This window comes from Neolamprologus brichardi, chromosome 20 (genome assembly GCF_056152115.1).
Source record: "Neolamprologus brichardi isolate AB-2024 chromosome 20, ASM5615211v1, whole genome shotgun sequence".
Taxonomy (NCBI): domain Eukaryota; kingdom Metazoa; phylum Chordata; class Actinopteri; order Cichliformes; family Cichlidae; genus Neolamprologus; species Neolamprologus brichardi.
In genome coordinates, this window is record NC_142123.1 from 15807325 (window position 1) to 15824061 (window position 16737).

Consider the following 16737-nt stretch of genomic DNA (forward strand, 5'->3'; position numbering starts at 1 on the left):
CCTAGATGACTGGAAGATGTTAGTCTTTGAGGAAACATCTGTATGATCAAGAAGCAGCCAGATAAGCTGAGGCCCACAGAATGTGGGTTTTGAACACCGATAAGGAAAAGGAGAGGGACCAGATGCTGATAACCTGCATGCTAGAGAGGTGCTGTTATGAGGAAGAAGACTCATCATTATATTGCTGACTCTTTACATGAATGCAATTTATTTGCCAAGACGTTTTTGAAAGTTGTGAAATAATTACTAAATTGGATAAAGATAATAACAGATAAATTTTATCTTTTATCTTATCTTTTATCTTAGATGAGGTAAATGAAAATTACATATACAACAAATTTACCTAAAAGTGGTTGTAGTGGAGAATACATTTGGAGGAGGAGCTGTTCTAAGAAGAAGCAGGAGAGAGGAGGCCCCTGTCTTGATCAGACATATTTTGCTGGATTGAGGTATTACCTGCAATTACCTGAATGCTGCTTGACTGAAAGTGTGAGTTCCTTAGCTTTTAGCGCATTTATTTGATAATCTCACGGTACTTGATAAATTTCACTTCACTTGGGTTGTTTATGTTATTTTACAATCATTAAAGTGAATGTATGCTGTGATATAAGAAGTCGTTTAGCGAAAAAAAAGCAGCATCAACTCTATCCTACCACAGCTGAAGAGGACTCTCCCACAGTGTTGATCACAGTGTCTATATCACCCTCTTCTTAAACAGCAAACATGAACCGAATAATGATGTAATGGTGATGGGTTATATTTGATAAGACTGACCAGCTTATAAATGTGATCTGAGGCCGAGCTTAGACTACTTGTGCAGAACTCACTCTATTTAAAGAGAGCGCTGTTTGGCTGCTGCTCAAGGAGCCCATTCTTTTCTTTTTCTTCTGTTTTCTTCTTAAAGGAAATTAGCTTTTGAAACTACCAATAAAGTGAAAACATTATCTTAGTCCTGCATTATTCATTCAATATAAAACACTGAATTAATGATATTTCTTTGTCCTGCGCTTCTAAAATGGTCCCATTATCCTTTATTTCGTTAAATATTTTGAATGAGAAAATATGCTCACAGCAGGCGACAGACATTGAGTTTGAGGATGTTTTAAAAATCGACATCAAATGCTCTGTCATTAGAAGACGAAAGGAAGGAGACCGACAGACTCCACTGCTGCTCTGCGCAGATGGACGTATGTAGAAGACCAGAGGAAGGATTAATTAATGGACACCAGACAGAAGTCTGTTACGGTGTCAGCCCTTAATGTTTTTAGACGGCCGAAAAGATGCTGATCAAATTAAAGCATTTCCATACAGAAGACGGAGAAAAGACGCCCTTTGAAAATATTTACTTTTGATTTTGATGTAATCTAAATCTAATTAATTTTACAAGCTTTGGTTTCTAAATCGAAAACATAGTTGTTCATTACAAGCTGTCAAATACAATATATTTTTGTCTTTATTTGCTGTATGTTACATTTTCATTACGAGTTTAACTTAATTAGCCCCGTGTTATTCCAAACCTGTTGTTGATTTTGCATGGTTTTGTTTTAATTTGATATATATTATTTACCAGTTTACCCCGCCTACATGTTCTAAAAATGAAACGTTCATGCATCTTTTTATTATTATTATTATTATTATTATTATTATTATTATTATTATTATTATTATTGCAGTGAAATGTAAATTATACAAATAATAACGGAATTAACTTCCTTATATTTCTCTGTATATATTTTGTATTTTTAACCTGCTATTTTATTTCTTTAGTCAAAGGTTAATTGACGCTTGAATCACCAATAATTCCCATTGGTTTCTGTGAGCTACCAGCTCCGCCTAAAGTGATTGTTTTATATACAGTAGGTTATTGTTCTAGTTCTTTTTCTTTCTCTTCTTCCAATGGACAGGTAGACGTAATAGTTTTAATCTAAAAAAAGTATCTTTCAGTTTCATTCTGCACTTTTATACCTTGAGGAGCTGATTTAATTGTTGAATGAAAATGGAAACCTTGGGAGCAGTAAGACGGGTATTTTTTTATTTGTTTCAAATGTGGAAAACCTTAAAACATGATTTTCCAGGTGAATTTTTTTTTTTTAAAAAAAGTCGTGCATTAAATTCCCCCGTAGAATGAAGCGTAAAGGCAATGATCGTGAATACTGCTGTGCATAAAGTGCCAATGGAGCCTCCATATCCTTCGTCCTATCAAACAGAACAGGGTTCTATTAGTTTACACTTTAGAAGTCCTCAATTCTCAGGTTTGAGCTCTCCTGCCCTGTCCTACCCAGGGGTCCTCCCTCCTTAGCGCCTTCCTTCCCTCCCCTCCGCCGTTCCCACCCAGGTCTACATCAGAGCGCCGATCCGTGTCACGTGTTTTACTCCCGTACAAATTTTCCAGTAGGAGAGCGAATAGGCGCACACTCATAACAGCAATTATCAGCGACAGTACCTATCTCCAGATATACGCAGAGGAAGAAGAGCGCTCCAGTGATCCGGACTCCCCTTCCCCCTCCCCCTGGAAAAAAATCATTTTACTTTTGCTTACATTTATCTTCCACCACTTGTGAGCAACTTTAACGCACTAAAACCGAGATATTTGGAGAGGCTCGGCTGAGCTCCATCGTCTGTCTGCGTGGGTACGGAGGGAGAAAGTTTGCCTACTGCGCTTGTATGCTGAAAATTTTGACTGGTAAAAGACCAGACTGCTTTATCACCCGACCGTCCTTATCTGGTGAGATAATGCACTGAGAGCCCTTGGAAAGAAACTGCGTTCCTCTTGTACACGGCGCAGAACCATTATCAACGTTTTATGTGTTTTGGTTTACTATTGATAGAAAGTATGTGCATCGCAGATATGGAAGGGGAGCTCGCTATCTTTTGTGGTGTTTGATTGGGTTTCCGTTTCTGATTTAATGAGCCAACTGCGGAGGCGCAGGGTGTGTGGGGTTGCTGATAGTCGCCTCCGAGTGCGCAGATATCCTTGATCATTAATGTCATTCTAATCCATTTCATGTCTCAAGGTGATATAGGTGAAATATGTCTGACGCGGACTGTCGAACTTTCCTTTTGGCATGGCTCATTGATTGGGGAAAAATAGGTTTTATTTTTGCGCAATAAAGCTTACAGGCTGGGTGGGTGGATCAGTTGCCCATGAAACTTTTCCAGTGTTTTTTCAGCTATCTTCTTTCTCTGTACATTTGTAACAATGCAGGATTCACATCAAGGCACAAAAGTTCCTCAGGAGAGTGTGGATGAGATTTGTGGACATCTCCGCAGTACTGCGACTGGCTGAGGAAGCCCTCCCCGTGTTTTTCCAGTTTTCCGCCAGGAAGCAGATTTTAAAGAGAGAAAAATGTATCAAAGCCTGGCCTTTTCTTCCAATCAGTCCCATTACACGCATGACACCGGAAATTACATCCATCCCTCGGCCAGCTCTCCCGTCTACGTCCCTTCCACCAGGGTTCCTGCCATGCTGCCAACCCTGCCCTACCTGCAAACCTGCGACTCGCCCCATCAGTCTCACGGCCTCAGTGGTCATCACGGCTGGCCACAGGCCGGCACAGACGGCTCTTCCTTCACGCCCAGCAGCCCCCATCCCTCACATGGATTCTCCTACTCGCACAGCCCGCCCGTGAGCACCAACACCGGGCGAGATGCAACCTACCAGAGCCCGCTGGTTCTCGGAAACGGAGCTCGCGCTGACCAGTACGGAGGCGCTCTGGTGCGCTCAGTCGGAGGTTCCTACTCCAACCCGTACGCCTACATGAGCCCCGAGATGGCGACATCCTCCTGGACGCCGGGACATTTCGAAAGCGGGGTGATCAGCCTGCAGGGCCGACAAGGTGGTCTGTCGGGGAGAAGATCCAGTCTGGGTAAGCACATAAATCAAGTTTCTAAAACTATTGCGAAATCCCAGTTCCCTCTGATTTACTGGAATTTTTAAAATTATTTTTTTAACGAAGTATGAAAGACTGACAGTAAATATTTTTTATTCATAAAATAATTTGTCATAATTTGATCATTTTTAATCTGTTTTAATGGGGGTTTGCTGTTTTGTTTTTTTATAGCCACAAGATCATATTACCGCTTGAAAACACTCGTAAGCTAAATTGTTGCATTTTCCTTCCAAATATTAAGAACATAATAACAATCACGTCAGTCTATGCTTGCTTTATGTCTTCTAATTATTGGCTGCTTAATGTCCAAATGTCAGCATCAATAAGACGAATTGAATATTCTGAACATTTTGTTCGTGGAAACGGTGTTGTTGTTGCTCCACAATCATTGTTATTGTTTTTAACATGGCAGAGGTTCTTTTTAAACCTCATTTATCGGTTGTAAAGGCCAGGCAGTTATTTATTACAGCGGCTGACAGAGAGGCCTGTAAACATAATGCTTGTGTCATGCGGTCGGTGATTGAATCAAAGTCCCCTAACAATCCCACATTAGATTTAAACAATACACATCCATCAAGAAGAGAGTGACGTTAAAAGAGGATCGATTAAAATGTTAATTTAATTCCCTGCTTTAATCACGACATTCAATACACACGGGGAGAGAAAAGCCCAGTGAAAAGGGCCACTGCCGTGACAATAAGAGCGGTTATCACCTTGATCAGACAGTCGAAACGTCTCTAAGTGTAGCCGTCAGCATTTATTTGGAGGCCACGTGTTGGATCGGGGAGACAGGAGTGTTTGAAGTTCATGATTTAGAAGAGTTTGATGGTTTGACACCACTTAAAAATGTTAACAGATAAATGAAACCCAATTTAACTCTTTAGTGTATTGTTGGTTTAATTAAAGAATCCATTATTATAGAAAGGCTCAACAGTGAGTTCAAATGGGTTTATCTTTTCATTAGGTAAACATGATAATTGAACATATATGTTCATAGAAGAATCTCTTGCAGTATTCTTAGTGGTAACGTATTAATATCCTCATAAACTAATGGGGGATCTCTGGCCCACATTTGTTAGTGGGCCCTTTTTTGTAGGTCCCAGGATTGACATGGATGTTTTACATATCAGGCATTTAAATTTGTGCACAAAGGAAAACAAAACTAGTCGGTCTTTATGGCCTTAAATACTTGGGCAGAGTTTATTGTCAGAACAGTCTTGATAGTTAAAATGTGTTAACAATAAAGTTTCCATCGCCCCTATAAAGAAAAAAAAAACATTTATTGGTGCAGTTTTGCTTCTTTCCTGTTTTCTTTTAATTTGATTGACGGGGACGAAACAAGCTTTGATGTTTTGTGATACTGCAGTTAAATATTTCAAAAACGATTAAATAATCACTGGGTAGAGCTAAAGTTTAATGACATAGCAATAAAGCGCACAGCCGATTACTTATTATAAGTGCATTAACCAAATCAACATTTGGGGACTTGAACGCAGGCACGTGCAGAGGGGGGGGCTAGAGGGGCTTGAGCACCCGCCCCTTTCCTGATGGGTGCCCAAAGTGCCCTTTTGTTGAGGCAACTTTTTAAAAAAAAAATATTTATTTTTTTTTAATGTGTGTGTGTGTGCGGAGTCCTGTCTGTGCCCCTCAGCAATAATATTTAACTATTAATCACAGTTTTGCTAAATAAAAGGATCTGGCTTGCATCAGTCACATGATCACATTTAACCAATGATCGCCCTTGACGGCAGAACGCGCTGGTTACGAGCCGGGAACGAGCTCACAAAGAGCACGCGCATTTTTAGCGGTCCGGAGCTGTAGGAGAAACACAAATTAACTCAGAGACAAAGACTGATGCGACAAAACCAGTAAGTAGGTGTACAGCGTACACTGTAGTGTATAGCACACAGGAGTATTAGCTTATTACGGACACGTTGGTAAGCTGTCTTGTTGCAACTGACGAACTGAAACAAACGAGCGTGCTGTGTGTGCAACAGCGTAACAAACATTACCTGTCCTTTTATTAACTGCACAAGTAGTGCTGGTCATAGCTGCTGGCTACCTGTGTATGGCTGTCATGGGTCTGTAGCTCTGTCACCGTTTTAGGGAACATATTTAGTTTTAAACGAAGTTTCCGGGCTTTTCCTGCCTTTCTGGAGGGATTATATTTCACTAAAAAACGATCTAATATGCATGTCCACATAATTATGCCTTATTATAATTATAATATTTTAAAAAACACACGCTGTATTTTAAAGAACATACATTAAGAAGCAGATTATATTAGATTTATATTTTAAATAAGACAAAATTAGGATTTTACAGCAGTAAAATGATTGTATCTCTACAGTTTAAAAATGTAATAAGCTTTGCTCCTGCACAGAGTGGATAGTGAAACAAATGGAATCATAAATACATTATTTCATATTTATTACTTCCCCCTCCTCATTGCTTTATTATTGTAGCTCTAGTAATAAATAATAATGTAAGGATTCTGGATCAGCACAGTGATGCCCGTAGTATATACAGTATTCTAAAGAAGGTCTAAAATGTCACTGTGTGTGCGTGCATGTGTGTGTTTTATTTAGATGGATTAAAAATATATATATTACTCATGATATAACATTGTCCAGACATGCCTGGTAAGGACATGAGGAGGGAACAGTAGGAGCTGTGTGAGGCTACTAAAGGCAGTGCTATAACATTTTTCTGTCGTCATTTTATTATAGATTAAGTGCAAGAGTTGTTAGGTGTGGATAATTAGATTATAGTTTAATGCAATAGCAAGTTGTGCCTTGTTCTCAGATAGACAGCAAGTGGAGAGTGATATATGAAATGATGGGATGGAAGGAAGAAGAGAAGCAAAGAGTGATTCACAGGCAGAGCCTAAATTATTTCTCACAGTTTTTTTGTTGCCTTATGGTTCCAAGCGCTGTCACCAATCTTTGCATTTTGTTATTATTTCATGACACTTGTTTAATCAGCTACCATCTCTCCTATGGACTTTTTACTGTCTACAGTCTCAGATCAACACAGCCCTGCCCTTCCCATATTAGATTCTTGATGAATGTGTGTTGTTGTTATTCAGCCTGGTTCAATGTGCCCCTTTTTAACTTTGAGCACCCGCCCCTTTAAACCTCTCTGCACGGCCCTGCTTGAACGCATAAATTATTTTAATTTGAACAAAAAAGAAACATTTTCAGGCAAGGGGATGAGTCTAACCATGAGGCTATTCAACTTATGGGACGTTAACTTGTTTTACAGAGTTCATTTATCTCATCATGGCTAGTTTTATCATTTTACTACTCATAGATGACTATAAACGCTAACTCACTTTCTAAGCGCATGTATTTTTTATGTAACATATGTGTTTAGTTTAAGGGTTGTCATGTTCTAAAGCAATCTAGTGTTTTGATCTCAAATCCAAATTCCCATGTCATTATTTCCAACCCTAAGCATTGGAGATGATGATTATCTTTAGGCTGACTGTGAAGATTAATTTGGACCGTTTACGGAAACATAAACCCATTAATTCTTCTCAGTCATCTTAAATATGAATAACTAGTAGAAAATCTTTCGGTTAATATTATTCATGTAAAGTGTTTGGTAATTAAAACGCAATGACCCAGATAGCCCAAATCCGTTGCGCATGCGCTCCTTTTCAGTTTTACTCGCCCTTTATTTTGTGATGAATTCTTTTCTTCCGAAATGATAAGAAATACAATCACAAGTTCAAAGGGTGAGTCCGGGACAGCTTTGTCCCGACGGTCGTGGTCTACCACAGGTCTGGCTCGCTCTTTCTGTCTCGCTTTCTCTGGTTTATCGGTGGAGGGATTAGGTATTTGAGCAATTAATGCCAGGAGTCCGCAGTGTGTCAGAGAGTGATGAATGTGGAGGTTGAGGTGATGGCGGAGGGTGTGTGTGTGTGTGGGGTGTGTGGGGGGGGGGGGGGGGGGGGGTCGCTGAAAAAGCTACCCCCCAAACAAATTCCTCTATTTGATTCATTCGCATGCGTTTGAGCGCCCTTCATCATACGGACTGGGATGGGGGGTGGGGGTTGCGTGGTGGCGGGTTACATTCCTCCCTGGCTATTCATCAGGCACTGGACCGTAGCCACGACAGCGCCACGCACGCCCGCGTACGCTGTAAAAGTTCAGAAGAAGGTGTTGTAATAAGGCATGTAGTCTTTTGAATGTATTCATCTAAGGGTACCAGAGAGACCAAAACGTCGTGAAACCACGGAGATAAGAAGTGTTAGAGATTGTCAGAGATTGGTCACGTTGGACAAACTGGAAGTGAACACGGGTACCATGTAAACGTTTAGGCCTAAATAATCTCCTAAACTCAAATGAAATAAACTGGCCAACAGCCATGAAATAATCATGTAATGTGCAGAGTTATGGTATATGTGTACATGGATTCAGTCTAATGTGCGTTTTCCCTGTCTGTGTTCAGACCTGATAGACGACATGCCCACGGAGGGCAGGGAGTGCGTCAACTGTGGCTCCGTGTCGACCCCGCTGTGGCGCAGAGACGGGACCGGGCACTACTTGTGTAACGCCTGCGGCCTCTATCACAAGATGAACGGCATCAACAGGCCCCTCATCAAGCCGCAGAAACGACTGGTAAGACTCGCCGATAGATCGAAAAAACATAGAACTTAAAAAAAAGTATAACTATGTAGCCTATATTACACTTGGGCGATACCGAGTCAGCCTACCTCATGATTTGCATTTTTCAAACCACTCTGCCATTCAACAGACTCCAAATTGTTTATTTATCGATTTCTTTTAGCTGATCGTCTGGTGTAATTTAAACTATAAAATCATTTCCGGTATTTCAACCAGATATAGCATTGGAAATCATCAGTAAATGTAATCCTCATTAATATTCAAATATTCAATAATTTAAAAAAATACATATACTATTACTATGCGGGGACCTTTCCGATTTTTTTTCCAATGGATGGTACACACACGGATTGTGTGTTGCAAGAGGAGAGCAGAGTCAGCAAAACAATCAAAGCGATCAAAAAAGAAAACGGTCTTGAAAATAAAAGATTATTATTCATTCTAACAAGAAATAAAAAAAAAATATTTTTTTCAACAACCTTAATTTACCAGCAGATAATCAAAAAGCATAAAGATGCAAATTCATATTTCATCTCTGACACACTTATATTTTTACCTCAAAGGTAAACAACTATACATTTTTTCTAGACTGTAAGCTGTTGTGTTCCATTTTTTTTCTCCAGAGGCTCCTTTCTAGACATCTTTTTGAAATTATTTTGTCCTTAAAATCTTCGAACAGGCATAACATCTCCTCCATCAAACTGGGGTAACTCCATGCAACAATTATCATTTAAGTGCCTGGAACCATATTTGACTGTAATATAATGAGAATAAACACTCTGTTGTGAAACTTTCTCTCATGGCTTACTCATCAAATGGAAATTACATTGCACGTTATTGCTTTTATAGCTTTTGACAAGCTGGTTACAAACTGAACCTGCAGTTATGTTAAGACTGTTTTTCTTCAGTCTACAGTTTAAAACCAAACATGTTCTATTTATACTGATATAAATACAGCAAATCATCAATCTGGGGGAAGCTGGGATAAAGAAAAAGAAAATTTTTATCATAAAAATATAATATAAAATTTTTCAGTTTGTTTTTGTAATCTGATATTATTTTTTTTTAAAACAGTTATTCCAGTGACATTTCATTTATAAAAATGAAAGTATCTTAATGCACAATTATGAAAAGAAATCCAAAATAAGCAAAGACTTGATAACAATGAGGAGAAAACAGGGGACGACTGAAGCAGCTAAGCAGGGATTCAGATAACACCCATGCTTTCCTTAAATGGCCAAGTTATTTTGTTATTAGTGTATAAAGTTAAATGTTGAAATGAATTACTGGTAATCAGCAAGATAAGCAAAAATGCATCACTGTCAAAGTATTAAATCTTCAATAAGACACTTATTAAACACTTTATTTTTATCATGTGACTTAGGTCTTTATGCCCAGATTCTTTGGTAGATCTATTATATCTTGTTTCTCGTTTTAACCTCCTAAGACCCGAACTCTTCCACGGCATGCATTTTTAATTTCTCTTTGATATTTGGTCACATTGGGGCCTGATGAAAGTAAAAACAAAGAATTACCAGATTTTTTTTAACCCTATTTTTGTTTTTAAGAAAAATGAGAGCCACATATGAGGATATTTGTTTAAAATTTTGATAGAACAGTAACAGTATAATGTTCTCGTAAGTGGATATCAGGCCCATGTAGACCAAAACTGAGTATTTTGGTCTAAATAACCCAAAATGTGATGTCCACATATGTGGACGCCAGGTCCTAGGAGGTTAAAGGAGATATTGATTAGTAATAATTCAGAAAATGTGAACGGCATTGTTAGTGCATGGAGGCTTCAAGGGCTCTGTATTTCCCAGGAACTTCCAGCTCCAGAGCAACTGTGACTGTCAGCTACTCAACAAACTATTTCCACAACAGGGCTTTTTTTTACTGCTTTTTTATTTGTCCTGTGCTGACCTTGCCCTTGATTTGAGCTGTTTTTAGACAAGTTTCTGCTTAGCAACGGGATTTTCTGCTGCTGCTTTTGTTTCACCCCAAACCAAACAGATATTCACACTTGAAAGAATTATTTATGTTGCCTTTACATGTTGCCCAGCTAATGAGTTATTATTTTCTCTTTTGCATGGGCCTGGGGGCATTCATCATTGTTATACCAAACATACCAGCATCCTGCAATTCATTGGAAAAGTTGAGGGAACAGCTTAACGCCAATTTCTCAAACCTTACTTCAAGATGTGATCTGTGATTTCAGACAGTTGATAATTTACCATTCAAATATGTCCTCCTGCAGCAGACCACATCACGCCGGGCTGGCTTGTGCTGCACTAACTGCCATACCAGCACCACCACACTGTGGAGACGCAACGCTGAGGGAGAACCTGTCTGCAATGCCTGTGGCCTCTACATGAAGCTACATGGGGTAGGCCATGCTAAAAGGCTCTTTCAGCAAGCTTCTTGCTCCAGCAGGGAGCAGCTCATTATTTGCACAGCGTAAAACCTCTCCAAGGGCACTGTGGTCACTGTTATCAGAGTGTGGGAGGAGAGGTTGTGTGGGTTGTCATGACACTGTAGCCTCTGTTGTATTAGGGCCTGGGAGGTAGACTCAACTTATTTGTGTTGCTGTATTCCTTCCAGGTGCCCAGACCTCTTGCAATGAAGAAAGAGAGCATTCAGACAAGGAAGCGGAAACCCAAGATGCCCAAGAATAAAACATCCACAGGTAGGTCAAACAGACACTAAAATATGAAGGATGCTGTGTAGAAGAAAAAGCTGGTTAATGAAAGCAGTGTCAGTCATGTGAGTAGCTACTAACAAGAAATGAAATAAACAAGAAAAACAAAAAGATTATGCCAGAATTGTTTGAGAATCTGCTTTCTCTAACCCTTTCTGGGTTAAAAGTTTTTCAGAATCTGCAAACCATTCTGAAAAGCACCTCAGTGTATTAACATAATAATAGCTCATATTATCATCCTGCTGATTCTCCAGGATCTATCACCTCTGACACCGGCTCCCCAACCTCCCTGTCAGTCTCAGAGCACGCTTCCACTATTAAGAGTGAACCCAACATGGCCCCATCACCCTATGCTGGACAGACTGTCACATCTGCCACTCAGGTAAAAGGTTTTCCATGCAAATTCTATATTTGACTGTGTAGAGACTAAATTGAGCAGCAATTATTTAAACAACTGCTCAACAGATTTTAGTTTTGGCTATTCTTTTGTGTTTTTTTAATGCATCTATTTTTTCTTTTTAAACTGTCCTTGCATATGGCTAGTAAGCGGCACATGAAATTTGCTGAAGCATCTGTGAAAAATATCTGTCTAGATGTCTCTCCCATATCCCTCTGCCAATGGCTTGTCAATATTTGGAATTTCTCAAGCTGTTAAGGGTCCTTCAGAAATGTCTGACCTTTATGAAAATGCTCTTTTCAGCTTGATTCAAACATGCTAAAACCATTTCAATAAGAGCAATGGTACAAAAGTGATTGTAGGAAGTACCATCTTTAAGACGTTGAGCTCTGTCATACTCACAAAAAGAGATGTGAAAGAAGAGGTGACTAAAAATTCCAGGTCGTGAACCTATAAATGTTTTAAGTCTGAAGGATTTTGCTTGCTCTTCTACTCCCAAACCTTCACAGGTTTCTTTTTGCAGTTTAATCCACTGGATCCGAATTAACTTGTCAATGAAGGGGATATAGAGCCTAATGTGCTATAATCACATGCATTCATCGACATGACTCCATTCATTCAGTTACTTTAAGGAAATGTTATGCCTAGATTGCTTAAAGCAGAGGTTCCCAAAGTGTGGGGCCCTCCATTGCAGGAGGGGCGCGTATGAAAAGAAAAAAAAAGAACGCTTGGACACTGCTAGCATAATGGACAGGTTTTTGATGGGCTTCCACACAAACGCAAAGCAGGAGATGAAGCATCGCCTAAAATGTTTCCAAACCAACTTCCTTCCAAGCCAAAAACTAGAAAATATGGTGAAGCATATCTTCCCGTTGGCTTCACCTGCACAAGTGCCAAGGTAGGTCTCTGCGACAGAATTACTTCCGCCTGCGCGGGGAGCACGCGCTGGGCTGTCCAAATCACGGACAAACAGTATCCCACATTCTTGATTTTTAGTTCACAAACACTTGTTGTAATGACTAACTACTCCTGACATTTTGGAGATGTTAGCTCTTTATACAGTAAAGTTACAACAGGATACAAATAATATCAGGCTGATCCTGCCACAGTTTGTTCCCCCTGTCCAAATCACAGACAAACAGTATCCCACAGCTGTTTATGTTTTTAAACCCATTTTGGACAGAGAGGCATTTTTTAAAAAATGTATTGATAGCAATGTTGAATATTATTACACAGGAAAAAAAACTACACGTAAAATAATCACACCATGACGCCTCTGTCTTTCTAAATGGAGGGACAGTAACTGCGTGTGTATATGTAAGCCTGTAAAAACTGCAGATAGATTAACAGTATTTTGTCTCTATCTGCCATTGTAGAAATTTATCTCATGTAAACAATAACGTGGCGCACAGCGTGACGTGAAAAAAGGCACATACCTTTGACGTTACGTGACGAACTCTGTATTCCTCGTCCACACATAAACGCAAATAGGGAGTCTAAAAAAAAAAAATCGCATTTTTTGGTGATTCGAAAACCCATAGAAAAAACTGCATTTTCAAAAATACCGTGGACGTAGTCTAAAAGAGTTAGTAGGCTAATTTATTTCATTGCTACCTGTAATTTATTGCAGTTTACTTTTATTCATGTAATTGTTTACTAAATGTTTGAGGTGTGAAATAACCCGCAATGGAGTTTGAAAACAAAATATGGGTGTGTGTGGCTGGAGGATGTGTTTGTGCTGGGGGGGCAGGTGGGTGGGATTAGGTGTTGTGGGGTCGCGAAGATTTTTTTTGTAAAACAAAGGGGGGCTTAACAAAAAAAGTTTGGGAACCACTTAAAGAAACATTAAATTAATACATTAGATTTCAATCAATAAATTTAAAGGGGTGGAAAGAGCATGTCTGCAATTGACTAACATCGTTACTTCCGGGGATACTAGCACTACCCAGTCCAATCGGTCAGCTAGCCAGTTACGTCCATAGAATTTATTAGTATTTTTCTTTAATAAAATAATATTATGTTGATTATGGTGGTTTGTTTAGTAGTAATTTAAACATATAAGGTTTATTATATATTCCACATTCATTTTATATGAAGTATAATAAATGAATCCTTTTTGTTTTGATGAATATCGCTTACAGCTCATAAAAAGAGTGACATGCCGAAGAACTGATGGTGTTTAAAGTGCAGTGTGAAGTTTTCAGTCTTTCTTGATTTCTTGGTTGATGTTGGTGGTTGTTAGTTGAAATTGGACACAGCCACACGATTTTAGACACTTGCTTTAGAACATGTCCCATCTGCAGACACTGTAGAAGCTTTATAGAGATTCCAATTTCCTTTTCCACAAGTAATCAGCACCTGCCCACAGTGCCAAAACTATTTCCCAATGGTTTGTTTGCTTGTGCTCGATTGGCCAACCAACTCCCCTGACCTTAACCACAAATCACTGGTATTGTCATGAGGAAGATGAATACCAAAAGTAAAATTCAAAAGTAAAGATGGCTGCTCCCAAGGCAGTCTGGGCTTAATTAATATCCAAGCAATTCCACAAGTTGATTGCCTCTTTTCCACAATGCTCTGATAGGAAGCATAGGAAAGGAGCCTCAACCAACCACTGGTACAGAAATGAACATATGTTACAGAGGTTGAATATTTCTGTAATTTTTGGTGTAAATACTTTTTTGATTGATCTTCTGAAATATTCTGGTAATTTGAGATACTGTGTTTCTGATTTTTGAATAGCTTTAATCATCAAAATTCAAAACAAAAGGCTGAAATATATAAATATATGAAACTTTGCCTTTTTTTAATGAAGTTCTAAATACAGAAACTTTGACAATGTTGACATTTTTTGACATGCAGTAGCATATAAAGATAGGTGAAATTTCTGGGTATGAAAAGTGAACACAATGCCTTCAACCTTCAATCATTCCAATGGTCAGCAGAGAGCGACTTCTCTGGATGCAAATACACATCTGGTTGTATAGAAATCTATGGGAAAACTGACTGCCCTTATTAGACCTCACAACTTTGTTGATAGGTTTGTGGGTGAAATGGCTAGTTTCCGGTAATTTTGAGCAAAATATGATGCTCATTTTGTAAAAAACAAAAAAAAGGTTTAGTAATTTTTTGAATGTCTTTTATTCCCGTAGACTGCTTCTCAGTTGGACAGCACAGCCTCAGGACACGTGGACATTAAATATGAGGATTTTCCATTTACTCCGACCTCCTTGGCTCCACAGAATTCCTGGTGTGCGCTGTCTCAAGCATGAACAAGCTCTGCCGTAAGGGCAATACTGACCCGACTTGATTGATCAGTAAGGTTATCCCACCATCCTGAAACTTCTCCTTAACAACTCTGAAGCTGTAGAGGGCCAACATAGTGGGTCATAACCAGACAGTTATGACCCACTATTATCAAAAGGGACTGTACAATTTCATTCTAAGGACATCTAATGTATTTTCTATATTATATACTGTAACACACTGGCTATGTAATGGAAGCATAAACGGCTCTCCTGGACTGCATTTTTGAAGGATGCATGTGAGCTTTCCAAAGACTCTGGACTGGCCCTGGCTTTTCTAAACTCATATCTAGCAACTTCATTTCCTCAGAGGGACAACAACTACTACCTATTGCTAAAAGATATTGCTGTTTTTGGCAATAATCTACACAGCAAACCAATGCAAGGATGATTGAGTTTGATTTTATGAGCTTTAACTCCTTTAGCCCCCTTTTTTATGACTTCCATCTAACTTCGTGTGGGTCATTCGTTGCTTCAGTCTGAAATCGTCAGAGGGGAAAGCAAAGTTTGTTGTTAATGGTTATGCACAAAACAACTTGGTTAGTTTTGGACAAGATCATATTTTTTATTGCTTAAAAAAGGCTCCAGACTTTGTTTCTCGGGTGCCAAGTTCCACCTCTTCTATAGGTAAGAAACACGTGGCACATTGAATATGCAGTTATTCATATAGCTATTAATGCTACTAAAGTTTAAAACCTAAGGGTCATAGCAACTTGCAAAGACTCCTCATAACAGTTTCATTCATGTTCCTTACTGTCACTAATGTGATAAAATGTCATGGTTTTCTATGAGGTTTTCAAGAACATGTTTTCATGTTGTTGTCACTGCAAGAAAGAAATCCAGAAAATGCCTTTATGGCTGTTGAACATGTCTCATTCCCTTGTAGATAATTAACTTTTATAGGCACATTATTTGTGTTGAGATAAGGACTGTTAAAAGTCATTGTAGACACTAAAACCAGCCAGTTATGACCCACTGTTCTCCATGTAGAATGGCTTTTGTGCTCTATGTGTCTAAGTGGTGATGCTTAGATTATGGTAGATTTATTTTTACAAGAAACAGAAGAGATAAAATGCATCCTGCAAGAGTTATTTGAAAACCAGGAGCAGTCATTTTAATTCTGACATGATGACATATCAGAATTTTTACCATTTTACTGCTCTAAAATTTGATCTTAATGAAAGTGCAATTATTTTTTTTCTTCAAAAATCGAAGACAAAACAAAGTGTGAAATTGTTGTAAACGTTATTATCTAAATTTATTATCTGTGTTTTGTTAATATGTAAGGAACTGTTATTTTGTTAGGAGTTGTTTTGGGTCTTTTTTCTTCAGTGCTCTTTGAATCTGTTAAATTTAATAAAACTGATTCAAATTTTAAAAATCTGATGAATGGAATGATTTTTGAATGAATCTTTATTGTACAAGCGAACTGCCTGCTCAGCATCACTCCAGTTTTATTCATGTAGGTGAATATTCTGAAAATGTTTTCAACACTTTTAACTATCAATCATATTGGCGAAACTGTTCACCAACTAAAACATTTAATTAAAATAATTGAACCTACTCTATTTTTATTTTTAGTCGCAGTTCAGCCTGTTAGCCATTACTTTTATTTCTTACCATTATTATTTCCAGCTATTTCAACAGTCAATCTCAGTACTTGTAGATATTTTTACTTTTTTATAAACATAAATTTTTGGGTCAGTATTTCAGGCTGTGGTCCATATTAATAAAGTAATGTTTGTAAAGTAAGTGTTAGTTGAAGCATAAATTGGGAAGTTTAAGCTGCTTTAATCTGATTTGACTTTATTTTTTT

General features: G+C 38.5%; 1 protein-coding gene across 1 annotated transcript; it reads left to right on the plus strand.

Moving 5' to 3' along the window:
* Nucleotides 1-2427: 2427 nt before the first annotated feature.
* Nucleotides 2428-16302, plus strand: gata5 (GATA binding protein 5). Its single transcript, XM_006804031.2, has 7 exons — nt 2428-2725; nt 3206-3866; nt 8346-8515; nt 10779-10907; nt 11123-11207; nt 11474-11601; nt 14769-16302. Exons 2-7 carry the CDS (start codon nt 3347-3349, stop codon nt 14886-14888), a joined length of 1152 nt encoding a protein of 383 aa, XP_006804094.1. The 5' UTR covers nt 2428-2725; nt 3206-3346; the 3' UTR covers nt 14889-16302.
* Nucleotides 16303-16737: the final 435 nt, after the last annotated feature.